Source organism: Oncorhynchus clarkii, chromosome 16 (genome assembly GCF_045791955.1).
Source record: "Oncorhynchus clarkii lewisi isolate Uvic-CL-2024 chromosome 16, UVic_Ocla_1.0, whole genome shotgun sequence".
NCBI classification, from domain to species: Eukaryota; Metazoa; Chordata; class Actinopteri; order Salmoniformes; family Salmonidae; genus Oncorhynchus; species Oncorhynchus clarkii.
This window is the reverse complement of record NC_092162.1, coordinates 51877757-51895195: the sequence shown is the minus strand read 5'-3', so window position 1 is coordinate 51895195 and position 17439 is coordinate 51877757. Positions and strand designations below refer to the sequence as shown.

Below are 17439 nucleotides of genomic sequence, written 5' to 3'. Positions count from 1 at the left end.
TGTTACAATGTAACTAGTCTTTACCTGTGATTGAAGTTTGTTCTGCTGCTAACATCTGAGTTGTAGTTTCTGCTTGAGCAGCAGTAGGAGGATGTGTGCAGTGCAGCTGAGTGAGCACTCCTGTGTGGGCAGAGGAGCGGGGGAGGGGACATTTTCCAAGATCCAAAAATGAGAAATTAGTGAATTTGATGGGCAATTCTTTATAGAACAGGACAAAAATTTGACTAAAAGTTGAATAAAAATGGAAAGGGCACTTCACTTATAGGAGGGCAACAGGGCAGGTGCTCAGGCACCCCTAGAGCCCTATCTGTGCACGTGCCTGCATCAACATTAATCACTAATTTAATTGGCACCAACACGGAAATTATTATTGTTATTGACTAGTTGATAAGTCAATGTTCTTTAGTGTAATCGTAGGGAGCTTCCCTGCAGAGGCCGTTAGGGCCCTATGAAGTGAAAATAGGCTAATGTGTTTCCCCCTATGTAGTTCAGGTTTAGCATGTAAATAAATGTCAGTGTAACCTGATGTGTGGCACCCTGGGTCGGAAACAGCTGCACATACAGGGCTGGGAGGGAGGGAGGTGCCAATGGAAAAGCCTGGCGCCACTCTTTCCAACGGTCATTTTCAAAGTGACCCAAGCATCCAAGACAGTGGGGCCCAGCTGTCACTACTTTAGTTGCACGTTGGCAGGTGTGACTGTGCCCGCTGGCTGTGTACCCAGCCTGGGTGCGAGTCAAGGACAGAGAGCTAGGGCTCTGAGGGGGAGTGCCACTGTGGAAAGTTAGACAGACATCTTGTTCTTCTTCAAAAAGAAACCTGAGACCACCTGTCAGTCGTTCTGTGAGTTTGTGCGTGCGTGTGTCCAAACACTACACCTGCCAACTGTGAAACTTGAACAAGGTTGGCAGCTATGTGAGTCATCTTTTGTGATATCTGACTGAAGTCTAGCTACATTCTGTACTATCAAGAATCAGGATCAAGCTGCAGGAATTTGACAGACAAACAGGCAGGCAGACAATGGGCAGTTGGGCGTTCGAGGGTGTAGTACAATGTGCCTTCTGAGAAATGAGATACACTTACCCAGATTATGTTTCTGAAATAAAGGAATCCAGAAGTACTTGATCACAAATGTCTTCAACTGAGGAAATCTCTAATCTAGCAGAGAAAGTTGCACCCACGTCCGTTACATTGACAGATGTATGTATATATCCGGATTTGCTCCGAGTTTGTTTACATTTGATGGTAAAGAATGACAGCACTCTCTCCGAAAGCACACATGACCACACAATGACCCAGTGAGTGAAAGAAAACTGTTGATGTACAACTTGGAATCAAGCCTTCTAATTCTTGTATTTGGAAATGTAATTACAATATGATAAAAGACTAAACAGATGAGACTTCGGGCAAATGCTCACTAATGCAAAAACAAACAGACAAGCAACTTGACTGTTGACATTGTTGGACAAATATCCTAGAGTGGTCTCTACTTCCCTCTTGTGTTCAATGTGTCCTTTACAGTCTCAGGACCAGTCATTTTAGAGTGAAGATAAAACACATTAAGTAGAAGACATGGTCAAATATAGAAAATAGTAAGGGATAAGATCTTTATTTGGTGAAATATAAATGTAATGCAGGATAAAGGGGAAAGGTTCTTGAAGAAAATAAAAAGTACTTTGAGACGGAATGTAACCAATATTTTATTATTATTATTGAAACAGTTGTACCGGCTTTCAGTTTGTTGTTGTAGATGTTGTTTTCTTTTCTTTTGTCTTTAAAAAAAAAAAAAAATAGACAAATAACAGTATTACAAATAATTAAAATTGTTACATCCTTCACAGGGTTACAGTCAATGTACATTTATACAGAAAACAAAACGTCCCAATGCAATCACAGTGGTTAGGACTGTACGGGGAGGGGGGGCTGGTAGACCAAGGACGGAGGACCAAAGTGAAAGAATGTGGAAAAGGTACTATAACGGTGTAGAGGTATAGTAATAGTACAGTTTTAACATGGGACCAGCATAGGGAATGAGAGTTCTTTTTACACACAGAGAATGACAAAAACTTAAATGTGGTCATATAGAGAGGACACAACAATATTGACTTGAGGTTACAGTAGAAGCGTCCATTTTGGTTTCTTTTGTTAGCAAATGGCACACACAGAGATGGCAGGTTCTTTCTGAGTGTATTTGTTGACAGAAGCAAAAACATAAACAAATAAAGATTTGTTTGATTTGACAGTCTTCCTTCATTCACAAATGCAGGTCTTGTATAGTACATTGCCTCCCCACTTGTTATGCTAGGCCTATAAAAACAAAGTAAATTAGTGTCTGGGGCTATCCTATATGATCAAATAGCAAAGCTTCCAACACAGCAATGCACAAGCTGTACCTTGATGAGAAGCTATGCTAAACAACAGATAATACATAATAAGATGAGGACAATGTATCTGTAAAGAACAGCAGATGATAGTATTTGGAAGAAAATATCCCTATTTATTGAAGTGGGGAGTGTCTCTTTTCCCAAGAAAAGCAGAGTTTGTTGGTTGGGTAGCAGTAGTATAACATTTTAATAACACTGTTGTCTCATTGAGGTGTCTCCTAATTAGTACCTTATTTATAACTATTAAATGCTATGTGAGATGCCCTATGGAATGGCTGATTGGGATTTATCCATGAAGTGCTGAGACAATGGAAGCATGCAGACACTGTAGCACTCAAAGAGCAGAGGTTGCAATATCCTGGTTTTACTTGTCTAGTATCTTTTGGCTGCTTAGAACAACACTTTTCAAAAACATTTCAAATGTTTTCCTGCTGATCCCCGAACCTCATGTTCAGTACGTTATGGACGGAGTATCAACGTGTAAACTTGTTGTGATTTGTGCTGGCACAATAGGAGGAAGACGCATACCCTACCTCTCAGTACAACAAAAACTGAAGCCCGTCCGTTTTTTAAATGACCTTTCATCCATTTCTTTAAAAAGTCCCCACTTTTCTCTGAGACGATTCATAAACACGTGTTCTAGCTTTTTAAATAGTAACGGCAACAGTATATACATGTCAATATGGCAGTGTATGACCCCAGATTACGTGACAATTCACAGCTCCATACTGTCAAAGGTGATCATATGTAGCACTATAAAAACAAAAAACAAAAACTATTTAAAAACCAACCAAATGAGCACAGTGTTCTGTGAAGTCTTTTAAATACCAGCAGGCTCCTTTTCTGATCATTTCCCACCTGTGGAGCTTCAGAGACTGCCATTTTGTGCAAGTACAGTTTTGAACACCTGGCTGCATAACCTAAGGCAGCCATTTTGTATGTACCATAAAGGGGAGGGCAAGTGCTTTTTCATGACAGGACCAAACTACATTGGTATTCACATGAGATCCTTTAAACATAGCAGAGGGCAAAATGAAAGCGTAATCTAAACTTTGCACACAACAATTTTGTAATGGAAGAATTCATGGTAGCGCCCATCCTACTTCATCATTAAGGTACACATAGAAACATTAAAAAAACTACTCACTGAGTCACTGAAGCAAAGATTGCACGGAGCAGAACTCCAAAACAATGAAAATGGCTGACATGGTTCAGTGGCTATGGCAACCTGTGATTCCCAGAAGAGAGAGAAACAACGGAGAGCCCCTAGGCTTTTGGGGACCCTAAACAAGATTTGGTTAGCTGACATGGGCTAATTGAGTGACTGCCACTGACTCACAATATAGTGACCTCCAAAATATTGTGACAGTGACACATTTTTTGTTGTTTTGACTCTGTACTCCAACCTCTTGGATATGAAATTATACAATGACTATGAGGTTAAAGTGCAGACTGTCAGCTTACATTTGAGGGTATGTTTCATATGTTTCTAAACACTGCTACATTAATGTGGATGATACAATGATTATTGATAGTCCTGAATGAATCGTGAGTGATAATGAGTGAGAAAGTTAGATGCACAAATATCATACCCTCAAGACATGCTACCCTCTTATCATTTCATATAACATGGGAGGTTAGCCTTTTTCGAAGAGAGATATATTTATGCTTCTGTAACTTTCTCACTCATCATTATTTACTAATTCATTATTTATTTAATTCATTCAGGATTATCCATGATCATTGTATCATCCACATTAATGTAGAAGTGTTAAGAAACATATTCTATTCTTATTTACAATAAAAGTGACTCCAAAATAACACAATACATTATTTACCATAGATTTCTATTGGGCACAAAATCATCTGAAACACAACCAAAACAAACAGCAAATGCTTTAATAAACATATAGGTGAATTTCTCCAAATACTTTTGGTCCTCTAAAATGGGGGGGACTATGTACAAAAAGTGCTGTAATTTCTAAACGGTTCACCTGATATTGATGAAAATACCCTAAAAAAAAAGTTGACAGTCTGCACTTTAACCTCATAGTTACTGTGTCATTTCAAATCCAAAGTGCTGGAGTACAGAGCCAAAACAACCACAAAAATTGTAAAAATTTCCCAATAATTTTGGAACTGCTGAACTGCTGAAATTGCACCTTGTGTAATCTACTTTTCTAACTCTCCACAGTAAATTGAGACCCCGACTGAGAACCCTAGCAACCACGGGGCGCTACGTGCAGCGCATAGTCTGCAGACAGAGAGTCAAGTGCATCTGATATGTACCAGACAATGACATGCACAATACATTACATTTATATTATGGTTATTTTGGGCTGTTGGAAGTAGTGAGTTCAAAGGTTTTAAAAAAACGTTCAAAACGTATTTTCAAGAGATTAGAAGTGTAGGTACTGTAGATAGCAAACAGAAATATAATCTCCACAATTTTCTAATTGTCAAAAGAGAGCATTATTCACAAGAACGCTGAGTCTGATGCTTCCAGAAGATGAGTCATTTCATTTTACATCCATAAAGTCTATGGAACTGTATTGTAGTCTACAATTTTTCCATCCACTCCGTTCAGAGTACTGGTCATATTGTTGGAGTCGCTGATACCCTCAGAAAAAGTAAGTTCTATGAAGTCTGGTCCCAACCTTCTCTTAATAGCCCTTTTAAAGGGCAGTCTTGTTGTTGAGTTTCAGTCTGGGGACTAGTAGAAATCATATCCAACTAATAGACTGTAAACAATATCCTACTACAAACAAAGGGAGGGGCTGCAGCTGTGCACTCAACACAGACAGGCTGCAGTTGGAGACTGGACACAGTCTGGACACCGTCGTAGGCTCAGCACTAGAGACAGACTTAACATACGTGGGGGTGGTGGTTGTGGACTGAGCACGGCTGCAAACTGACCAGACTGACCGTACAGTACGGGCTGCAGACTGTTGACTGAACTCAGGGGAGGATGGTCTAGAGAAAGGGGTCTGATGGGGGTGGAGGGTCACAGTCTGACAGGGAGACCAGGCTGGTGGTCCGGTATAGTCTGGTGTCCTCCTCGTCTAGACGTCAGACCTCCACAGAGGTGATCTGGTTCATCTGGGCCCGCATGGACTGGACGCTGTTCAGGATCTTCTTTTGGTGGCCTGCTAGCGTCACCCCTACTCGGAGGATGTCCCTGTGGAGAGAGAGAAAGCAATCAGCAACACAGCATTCTATGACACATTTAGCAAGTCAGTGACACAGCAGTCTATGACACATTTAGCACAGTCTATGAGGCCAGATTTAGCACAGATAGCACAGTCTAGAACACTTTTAACACAGTCTAAGTCTACTACATATTTAGCACAGTCTATGACACATTAAGATTAGTCTAAAACACTTTCAACACAGTCTAGGACACAATTAGCAGGGGGAGGGTATCTGGGGAGGTTAATTTACTCTGTGGTCATTTGGGAGACCACATCGAAGCTGGTAAACTCCTCATTGGCAAAGTTCTCCTTGTACTGGCCCATCCTGATGGCATCCAGCCACTCATCCACGGTGCTGAAGCTGGAGAAGTCAGGCGTGCTGCGGTCTAGCAGAGGTAGGTGCACACTAGAAACAGGAGAGGAATCCAGTGAGAACCCAAACAAACCCAATGACAACCCATTGAGAACCCAAACAAATCCATTGAGAACCCAGTGAGAACCCAAACAAATCCATTGGACCCAGTCAGAACCCAAACAAATCCATTGAGAACCCAGTGAGAACCCAAAACAAAGGAGTAAAGAGAAAGAAACAGTGAATCAAAGAGCCTCAGATGAAACAGTGCATGAGTCTGTCCTTTACAGCTTCCTTTCCTTAAGTCCTTTCCTTGGACTGGTGAGTCCACTAAAATGTGTGGTCGGCATTGTGGAAAGGAGATGAGGAAAGGATGGAAGCTATTGAAGATGACTGGGACACAGCCCGTGAGTGCCTTACCTTGATGACAGCGGCGTCATGGCCTTCAGACTGTTGGGGTTGCGGATCATCTTGTCCAGGTTGTTGACAATCTGGCTGAACTTGGGCCGGTTGTTGCGGTCCTTCTGCCAGCAGTCCAGCATGAGCTGGTGCAGGGCACTAGGACAGTCCATGGGCGGGGGCAACCGGTAGTCCTGCTCTATGGCATTGATCACCTACAGGGCATTGGCACAGATTGATAAGAAAATGAATAGAGGCCTTGGCCTAAATTGTTGGTCTTTCCATGTGGTTAATACAGCCTGAATCAAATGTATAGTGAGACTGTCTCAGTCTCTCTCTCTCTGAATGTGTCTCTTTGTCTCAATTGCTCCCTCACCCCTTTTCTCTCTGTTTTCTCCAAGTGACTGCAACAATCTGCTTTAGGACTAAATATTGTAGGTGAAACGATGATGATATTGACTCCTCCTGGATACTCACATCTTGATTACTCATGTCCCAGTAGGGCCTCTCTCCGTATGACATCACCTCCCACATGACGATGCCATAGCTCCACCCATCACTAGAGGAGGTGAACTTCCTGTACTGAATGGCTTCCGGGGCGGTCCATCGGATAGGGATCTTCCCTCCCTGTAAAGACAGACAAGTGTTTCGTACCAATTCTCTATCCTTCAGCCAGGACCGTGCACTTGGTCACTCCCCTCATGCATTTAGAAGTATTGGATTGGTGCAAATATGCCTGAAGGGAGTTACATTTTGGTCATTAAGCAGATCATCTTCTCCAGAGTGACTTAGTTTCCACCATATTTCTTAAACCAGACCATTTCTTTAAATCTATAAGGAGTACTTCAGTGCACAGTTCAGGAGAAGGGTAGAAAACAAGACTGCAGCCCGCAAATAAAGCATAGGTTGTGGGTGGATCTCAGTAGTCTCAAGAAGTGGCGATGTTTCATTGTCTTCTTCTGCACTGATCTGATAGCACTGGACAGGTAAAAGCAAATCCTTTGTTAAGACACTGATATTGCTTTCCTGTGTTCTATGCTTGCAAATCAGTGGTGATGAAAGGAATGAGCCGAGAAAAGGAAGCCACATTAGACTACTAGGATGCATCCTGCATGTACAGTGCCTTGCGAAAGTTTTCAGCCCCCTTGAACTTTGCGACCTTTTGCCACATTTCAGGCTTCAAACATAAAGATATAAAACTGTATTTTTTTGTGAAGAATCAACAACAAGTGGGACACAATCATGAAGTGGAACAACATTTATTGGATATTTCAAACTTTTTTAACAAATCAAAAACTGAAAAATTGGGCGTGCAAAATTATTCTCGCGGCCCCCGCCATCGCGTGGCGTGCTCCACTCCAACCTCAGGGACGTCTCGTTCACGATTGAGATTACACTCTGGGGCGCGGAGGGGATGGCTGTCAGAGGAGAGGCGGGAGATAAAGAAGAGTTCAGGGAGGATCAGTGATGATGAGGTTTATACTCCAGACAGTGGTCATAAGGAGACACAGGGGATTCAGGGTCTGATTCCAACCTAACCCACACCCTGTACTATAGCTCTCCAGCATCAGGGTTGTTGTTCGCTGGTTAACTCTGTAATAAGTTAACTCTGTGTGGTTAAAGTAGTATACAGTAGGTCACAAAACTAGTCTCCACATTTCAATAATCAGACACCATTTTTTTTGTGTTTGTTCTTTTATAAACAATACAAAACATACACATGAAAACATCTACTACATCACTCCTGCCCAGACCCACTAGCCCCCCCCCCCCCCCACCCCCCATCTCTAGTGCATGTATCACTTCCCAACCACATGGCCTGAAACTGCATTTTGCTTCTCTCTGCAGCCCACACACTTTTAATATTTAAATAATAAATAATTTGATTTTTCCTTTGTGATAATGATGGCCCATTGATAGATTTCCAAGTTTTTAGCATATGTTGTTTCAAGATGAGTGATGAGAAGAGAATGGTCCAACCCAACTGCTGTTCCAACTGCTGTTCACAAATGCTCTCCATCCAACCTCACTGAGCTCGAGCTGTTTTGCAAGGAGGAATGGGAAAAAATGTCAGTCTCTCGATGTGCAAAACTGATAGAGACATACCCCAAGCGACTTACAGCTGTAATCGCAGCAAAAGGTGGCGCTACAAAGTATTAACTTAAGGGGGCTGAATAATTTTGCACGCCCAATTTTTCAGTTTTTGATTTGTTAAAAAAGTTTGAAATATCCAATAAATGTCGTTCCACTTCATGATTGTGTCCCACTTGTTGTTGATTCTTCACAAAAAAAGACAGTTTTATATCTTTATGTTTGAAGCCTGAAATGTGGCAAAAGGTCGCAAAGTTCAAGGGGGCCGAATACTTTCGCAAGGCACTGTATAATCTCAAACCTGATACATTTCCATACTAGCATACCACTTAGAATGCATGCCCAATACATTGCCTCATAATAAGTGGTATTCTAGTGTGTAAATTGGAACCATAGAAATATAATCTATTCCTATGATTGGAACAGAGCCATACTCACCAGGACACTGGTGTTTGTGGGGTCTAACTTGCCCAAAATACATTGCTTCATACTATATAGTATGGAAGTATGGATTTTGGGACAGAGCCACACTCACCAGGGCGCTGGTGTAGGTGGGATCTGATGTGTCTTCCTCCAGAAACCGCGAGAGCCCGAAGTCAGACACCTTACACACCAGGTTACTATTGACCAGGATGTTGCGGGCAGCAAGGTCCCGGTGCACGTAGTTCATGTCATTTAGGTATTTCATGCCCGCCGCAATGCCACGTAGCATGCCCACCAGCTGGATCACCGTGAACTGCCCGTCATTTTGCTTTAAAAAAAACACTGAAATGTTATATTGCTATGCTATGTTATGTTATACTATGATATGCCATACTGATGTGTTAAGCTATATTAAGCAGTGTTATGCTATGTTATGTTGTACGCTATATTCTCTGATATGTGTTACACATTCCAAAAAATGTGGCTGGTTCTCATATTAATTCCCCTAGCATTGTTAGCCACACAAAATTGAGCGTCTGGTTGATCCTCTCACCTGGATCTGTGAGCTCACCGGATCTAACTAAGCCCACTCTACACACCTCACACCTGGGCCAGCCCGGGAGGGACCCTCCAGAGCTAATCAAAAACCAAAAAGCTATTAAATGTAGATGTGAAGGAGAGACAGCCACTGTGTTCTTGAATCCATTGGGTTCTTGATGTTGAAAACAGTTGAAAAATCTGTATGGTTACTGTGATATTTCATATGACCTACAATGCTTCACATCTAAATATAGTTTTGATTATATTATCTCTGAAATTCACTCATGAGATAAGGCAGAGATCTAGCCTTTAGGTACTCCTCAACTAATTTCCTAATCTAGTCGACTTTCCATTTGTTTGCACTGATCCAAAAGACAAGACAGGTGAAAGCCACCTGATGTATTTTAACCAGATACATGTTTGGAAGAAGGAAGGAAAGTAGAAAAGGACAGGAGATCTCTCCAGAGTATTGAGATGCCCAACTTTGAGGCCCACTGACCTATATATCTAGGACCTTCATTTGGGCCAGTTTGCTACATTTTTCGTAATGGAAAATCCCCACTGGGCACAGACGTCAGCTCAACGTCTAGTTTTGATTTACATTTGGTTGAGTTGTCAACAAACGTGAATTCAACGTGAAATCAACCAAATACCTTACACAGCGGGTTGCTATTGACCAGGATGTTGTGGGCAGCAAGGTCCCGGTGCACGTAGTTCATGTCATTTAGATACTTCATGCTCACATGTTTTATTTGTCACATGCACTGAATACAACAGGTGAATAAGTCAAGAAAATATTGACTAAATAAACTGAAGAACTAAACATTTCACCATATCATTGGATTAGTTCAAAATACTCTTACATTGATGACATTTTTGCAAATCCAATTACTTTTCCATGTTGATTCAACGTCATCATATCAATTTGTGGGGTTTAAATTAAGTGCAAACAATGTTGTGGAAATTGCAAACTTCAGAAGCCTTTTTAAACCTCAAAATACACTAGGAAACTTCTCCTGTAACAAGGTAATCAAATTAAGATCCTACATCTGTACTGACCCTGAGGAAGGAGTCCAGCGATCCGTTCTCCATGAACTCAGTGATGATCATGACGGGGGCGCTCTTGGTAACCACGCCCTCCAGGTGGATGATGTTGGGGTGGTCAAACTGACCCATGATGGATGCCTCAGACAGGAAGTCCCGCCTCTGGCGCTCTGTGTAGCCCACCTTCAGTGTCTTAATGGCCACCAGGATCTCTCTCTTCCCAGGGAGACGCAGGTTCCCGCTGCACACTTCCCCAAACTCTCCTGAACAATAACAGGTTCAGGTTTCAGATATACTGTCCATCAGCAAAGGACTCTGATACACCACTATAAGATGTATCCAAGTGCTATGACATGGGACTGTAACTTGGATATCTTAAATGTACTGTTAGAAAATTTTTCAATATGTTTTATTAGGTTTAATCCACACTGTATATCAATATAACATTTTATAGGCCAGTTTCCCAGACACAGATTAAGTCTAGTCCAGGACTAAGCTTCATCTGTGTTATTACGTATATGTTATAATGTACAGTATATAGGGTTTTCACCTTCACCGGTTGATTTTTTACCTGCGCCAATGACTTGCTCGATCTTGACACAGGAGGTGTCAATCTCTTTGGCAAACTCCCTCACTGCCTCGTTGGGGTCCTCATAAGTGAAGGGGTCAATATAGATCTTCATTCCTGGAGACACTTGGAAGGAGAAACAGAGAAAAAACAGAGGCTATGCATAATATACAGCCTGGCAGTATGTATTGGCTACAGAAAACAGTAGCTGGAACCGTGCCTGGGCTTAGACCTGATACAGGTGGTTAGATACAGTAGTAGTAACCTTTAACTTCCAGTACTCTACATCTAATGGAAATGTCACCACTGTCCCCAGGATGGTAGTGTTATTCCTTAACAAATGGTTCACTCCACTTTTCAACCCATTTCCCATGGATAGAAGGTTGTCTGTAAACCATGTTACTCACTGTGGCCACTGGTGTAGTGCTGGACCTTGTCTGTGTATTCAGATTCTGTTCTCTCAGAGCTTCTTCGATTGCAGACGATGACCAATACGACGACAGCGATGATTAAGACGACACCTGCAGCAGCTGAGCCAATGATGAGGGGGAGCTTCTCCTGAAAGCTGGACTTGTACTCCTCTGCACATACACAACAAAACAAACCCATTCCTCATATTAACGTCTACAAGGTTGGCCTACTCTGCAATGTTGAACTTTTGGGACTATACCATATACTCGGCAATGTAATTCAAAAGTGTTTGAAAAACACTGGTTCGAATGGGGTACCTTCGGTCATGGTCTGAAAGTACATCTTTCCGCTGAAGCGTCCGAATCCGGCCACTGTTCGAGCCCGTACCTGGAAGATGTATATAGCTCCGGGCTTCAGGCCACGGATGACTGCTGTGTTGGTCTGACTGCGCACCACCGATGAGTTCCACTCTGCCATGCTCTGGAACACACAGACACACACAGAGGGTGTAAGACTGGATCGGCTCACTGTTTGAATTACAGCAGTAAAACCTGTCAACTGACTTCACCTTATCATAGTACTGCAGCTCATAGTCCAGTATGAGGCCGTTGGGCTGGTCCGGTTGGGACCAGGAGAGAGTGATGCTGTCAGGTGTCCGGCTCACCTGGTGCATAATCGACACGGCCGATGGTGCTGTGAGTGAGTGAGTGAGTGAGTGAGTGAGTGAGTGAGTGAGTGAGTGAGTGAGTGAGTGAGTGAGTGAGTGAGTGAGTGAGTGAGTGAGTGAGTGAGTGAGTGAGTGAGTGAGTGAGTGAGAGAGAGAGAGAGAGAGAGAGAGAGAGAGAGAGAGAGAGAGAGAGTTAAGGTTAGTGACATTACTACAACACTAGGAAGAAGCTTTCAAATCCCCTGGTAATCAAGAACAAGACTAATGATGCAGCAAGAACAAAAGAGCCAGGAACATCGGAGATAGTTTATTGAGTATTATTACAGTCACCCATTCACTGAAAATACTAATAGTAATAATGTATTTATTTTCAAATGGTGTGTGAAATATTCACTTTGTAGGCAAAGACACACACACACACACACAAGGTCTTTCCTAATGAGGGCTTAATTAGGGCATGTTTATGTAACATTAGTGCTTTCGGTTATACCCTGTAAAAACACTAGGGCTCATGGGAACCTGAGTTTGCTCTTTTCACAGTCCGATCCCAGACAGTAATTAGGACTGACATCTAGTGCAGTGGAGAAAAGACTACAGTGTTAAGGGCAGAGAGTAGAACGTGTATAGCCTGGCCCTAATACCAACACTACCTAAAAAAAATATATAAATCATGTCTGAATACTGCATTTCAAGTGCCCTAAACGCAATGGAACTCACTCAATACTAATAAGGGTCACACATCTGTCACTAAATTTTTCAGGCAGACATCATAAACATTGCTTAGGCATCCTTACACAGACATTGTTCATTGGTACTACATGACATACAGGTTTACTTATACAGATCTTGCCATTGCAAAATAGCATCAAAATATCTAAACCCATATTTGGTGTAATATTTCCTGTGCCTCTCCTTATCAGACTGAACACACTCCTGATAATATCTCTTCACTGAACTTCACACTGAAATGCAGTACTTTGAGAGGAGAGTGAATGAATGGCTGTCTCCCTTACCGGCCTGGTTGGTGGTGATGTTGACTGAGGAGTAGTGTGGTGAGTAGGGGCTCTGGTCGGAGACCCCGTTGACTGCCTGGATCTCAAAGGTGTACTGCGTGTGGGCCAGCAGGTCACTGATGTGGACGCTGGTCTCCGTCAGGCCCAGTTGACGAGGGATGAACTGGACGTTGTCCCCGCAGCGTGTACAGCCTCCCCGGCCCCCTCCACAGCTCTTACAGATGATGTTGTAGACCACGTCCTCGCGGCCCCCGCCATCGCGTGGCGTGCTCCACTCCAACCTCAGGGACGTCTCGTTCACGATTGAGATTACACTCTGGGGCGCGGAGGGGATGGCTGTCAGAGGAGAGGCGGGCGATAAAGAAGAGTTCAGGGAGGATCAGTGATGATGAGGTTTATACTCCAGACAGTGGTCATAAGGAGACACAGGGGATTCAGGGTCTGATTCCAACCTAACCCACACCCTGTACTATAGCTCTCCAGCATCAGGGTTGTTGTTCGCTGGTTAACTCTGTAATAAGTTAACTCTGTGTGGTTAAAGTAGTATACAGTAGGTCACAAAACTAGTCTCCACATTTCAATAATCAGACACCATTTTTTTTGTGTTTGTTCTTTTATAAACAATACAAAACATACACATGTAAACATCTACTACATCACTCCTGCCCAGACCCACACCAGCGTCCTGGTGGAATCTGAGAGACACAATGAATGCCCCTGCATGCTCATTTCTGCCTCTTCAATTAGAGAGAGACCGCTGAGGGCCATATCTCCATTGTGGCCCTGGCTACATCCCAAATGACACCCTATTGCCTTTTTTTGTGCACTACTTTTCACCAGGGCCCATAGGGTGTCCATAGGGCTCTGGTCAAAAGTAGTGCACTATAAAAGCAAAAGGGTGCCATTTGTGACCGAGACCCCATTTTCACATTCAAAACAGCTGCCCCCTTCATAATGGACAGGCTTATGCAAATCTCTCAGGATATTTTCTCTGAGGTCCTTGTCGGACTGGTGCACCAATGGAAGAGAATGGAAGGGACATTCCAACAGTTCAGTGCAGTTGGAATGAAACATAACCCTTGTTTCGCTCTTGGGCACCTAGAAGAATGTATGACTTTGGTATTTTTTATGTGAAAATGTATGAGTGGAGCTGGAGTCTTGGTAAAAAAGTGAAAGTTGAAAAAATTTGGCTTAAGGTTAGCACTTTTGTTTGTGCTCATTGCATTATGCACAACATACAGTATATCAGAATCATTCTGTTTTTGCTAGACAGGTGCTTTTCTATAGTGAATGCCACATAAGGCCTGCATTTACATTATTAGGGTTGAGCTAATGGATTCTGTTAGTAAATTCATAGACAAAATGAAAACTCAATTCAACAATTGATAATGGCCCATAATGTCCTGGGAGCATTTGTTAATTAATTATTTAAAATGTGAATTTTGATACAATTCGTATATACACAAAAGCCTACTAAATAGAATGCTGTATGATAATCTCTACTGTGTCTTTCCTTAACACTGTGTAGTACCACCCATGGAGAGTATGTGGAACTGTAAGGACTAGAAACCTACTGGTGCAGGGTATCTGCGGGGGATCCGAGTCGCTGCGGTAGTACCCGTTGCGGCACACACAGTTGGTGGCCCCCTCGTTGGTGGTGCGACTGTTGATGGGACACTGGAGACACAGGTGGTCCCCCTGGGAAGACTTAAAGTACCCCGAGCCACACGCTGCAGATGAGAGAGAGAGTGAGGGAGAGGGAAAGACAGAGGGAGTTAGAGAGAGTTTATGAATTAACTTATTATACTAAAGTGACATAAAATGGCATACTCCAGACATTTTACAACATGACAGCTTCAGAGAAAAAAGGGTACAGAGTCGATAGAAAGACAAATTTCCAGACATATAATAAAATATTGGTCTTGAAATGCACAGACATAATACGCTTTGGCATGTCCTTCTTCATATGGTTAATAAAATATAACTTCCAGGAGTCTGAGGCTTGTTGCTATTCAGGTTTTTGTCTCATGGCATTTGAAACTCTGGAAGAACAGAGTGAGGCGTAGTCAAAGAGACTTTGAAATTTGGAGGTCTGGAATTGAATGGTTATACATATTCTACAACTGTGTTGAAATAGGGTTTAAAGAGAGAGAATAGGATCAGTAGCAAATCTGAGTGGGATCGGTAGCTAAATATTACCACCATAGGAGGCTACTAGTCTGAGGCTACTACTCTCCATCATATATTCTCCTCCATGATTTCCCACAATGTCTCACTGTACACTTGTAGTTTGTGTAGAACCCTTTGTTACAAACAGCACATACTGCTAACCAATATCCTACAAAAACCATGGAGTGTGTCATCTGAAGCAGGGGTAAGTGATGTGAAATACCATCTTTTATGTTTTATTTTATTTAACCTTTATTTAACTAGGCAAGTCAGTTGGCCATCCCCAGCTTCCAATTGGCTCATTCATCCCCCCTCCATTCCCCTGCAACTACTTCCCAGATTGTTCTGTAAATCAGAATGTGTTCTCAGTCTACTTACCTGGTAAAATAAGGGTAAAATAAATGTGTAAAGGTTACTACAGCCTCCAGCTTTGCAAGCTAAGGGTAAAATAAATGTGTAAAGGTTACTACAGCCTCCAGCTTTGCAAGCTAATCCAATCAAGATGGTGTGAAAGTAATTAGATGCCTGGCTGTCACTTCCGCAACTTTCTGGATTTGTCCCAAATGGCACCTTATTCCCTATATAGTACACTACTTTTTACCAGGGCCCATAGGGCTCTAGTCAAGAGTAGTGCACTATAAAGGAATAGGGTGCCACTTGGGACACATCCTCTGACTGTCTGACACTGGCAGAGACGTGGTAGTCTATCCCAGACCTCTCTGGGGTGCATTTATCCAGTCTGTGTCATGCCAGTGGGAACAAATATATACAGTAGTATATTTATTATACCCACTATTACCACATGATTGTCTTGTATTGAAAGAGTGTTTGCCTCTTTTAAACCATGTTTCATCTTATTGAATTCATTTAGGTTTTGTCTTATTTCCCAAGAGGTCCAAACACTCCCTAACAAACCCACTGGGCACAGACGTCAGTTCAATGTCGAGTTTCGATTTACATTTGGTTGAGTTCTCCACTAACGTTAATTCAATATGAAATAAAACATTTAAAAATCGCCCTGTCATTGTATTTAGGTTTAAAGTTCCTTAAGTTGATGACTTTTTCCAATCAGTTTCCCAAGTTGATTCAACGTCCTCACATTGAATTTTGTTGTTGAAATTACATGGAAACATGGTTGATTCAACCAGTTTCTGCCCAGTGGGAGGTATCTCACATCATCCCTCTTTGAATAACTGTCCTGTCTTCCACTTCCACAATGAGAAGCTCTAGGAATCCTAGGCGGTCAAAGGACAGCCAGTGTGAGGAGACAAAAGGAAGAGTCTGTTGGCAGAGGGTCCAGGGAACCCCCATGGCTAGACCCAGATAGAGAGGAGGACTGAAGGGGGAGAAAAAGGAGAGGGGATTGACAGTTCTATGACAGAGAGTCATTCAATAAAGGAAGAAAGTTGCACACTCAAATATAGTATGGACCAATGTCATCCCAGCCCCTGGATCTTGGATCCTGGATCCTACCACCATAGAAATATAATTACTAGAATGGGTTTCCCCTTTGAAGTCACTGAGGATGCATTCAAATTACAGTGGTCTCAGGTGCTTTTTCCCATTCTACTCATTCTATTTCTATGAAATTATATTTCTACCACAACACCCTCCAGAGATAAATGTGTTATGAATCCTACAGTACAGTAATGAATAGCAAACTAAAGGCTAAATAACAGCCATCATTAAATCTTGTGGAGAGCTATTGACATATCTGAAATGGGTCATCTGAGGCTTGTGGTGGAACATTGATTTTGCCTGTTAGAAATGGATGAGCGTACCGTATCACCAAGCATTCATAGCTCTCTTATCAAATTAATTTCAGATACTGTAAAATATGGATAGAAGTGGAGGGGGCTCAACCAACAACTCTGAGGTGCAACCAAATGTTGTATCATCCACTTCTCATATCCCTCCCTGCTGCTCCCCCTATGGACATTCCCTCTCGGACATTCTAAGAATTTCACTGTACCCTGCAATTACAAATACCCTGTGCATGTGACTACGAAACAAATAAACTCATCTAATATAATAAAATACAAATAAAAGAAAGGGTACAATGCTTGCTCACCATTATTTAAATCTGTAATCCTTAATGGTGAAACAGCCACGCCCGTTTGTGATATTGCAAAGACAAAGACGTTCGTGCAAACACCAGTTTTTCCCCATCTGACATTATCGCACGCGCA

General features: G+C 42.3%; 1 protein-coding gene across 1 annotated transcript in view; it reads right to left on the bottom strand.

The window, feature by feature from the left end:
- Positions 1–4217: 4217 nt before the first annotated feature.
- The window catches only part of LOC139368701 (ephrin type-B receptor 2-like), a 53003-nt gene continuing 39781 nt past the window's right edge, over positions 4218–17439 (bottom strand). Inside the window, exons 4-15 of the mRNA XM_071107961.1 lie at positions 14656–14811; positions 13082–13417; positions 11970–12094; positions 11719–11881; positions 11398–11571; positions 10994–11116; positions 10438–10685; positions 8951–9166; positions 6802–6951; positions 6346–6539; positions 5824–5979; positions 4218–5560 (exon numbers count right to left, since the gene is read on the bottom strand). Of these exons, the coding sequence (XP_070964062.1) occupies positions 5452–5560; positions 5824–5979; positions 6346–6539; positions 6802–6951; positions 8951–9166; positions 10438–10685; positions 10994–11116; positions 11398–11571; positions 11719–11881; positions 11970–12094; positions 13082–13417; positions 14656–14811 (2150 nt within the window). The 3' untranslated portion in view covers positions 4218–5451. The remainder of the gene's footprint in view (positions 5561–5823; positions 5980–6345; positions 6540–6801; positions 6952–8950; positions 9167–10437; positions 10686–10993; positions 11117–11397; positions 11572–11718; positions 11882–11969; positions 12095–13081; positions 13418–14655; positions 14812–17439) is intronic.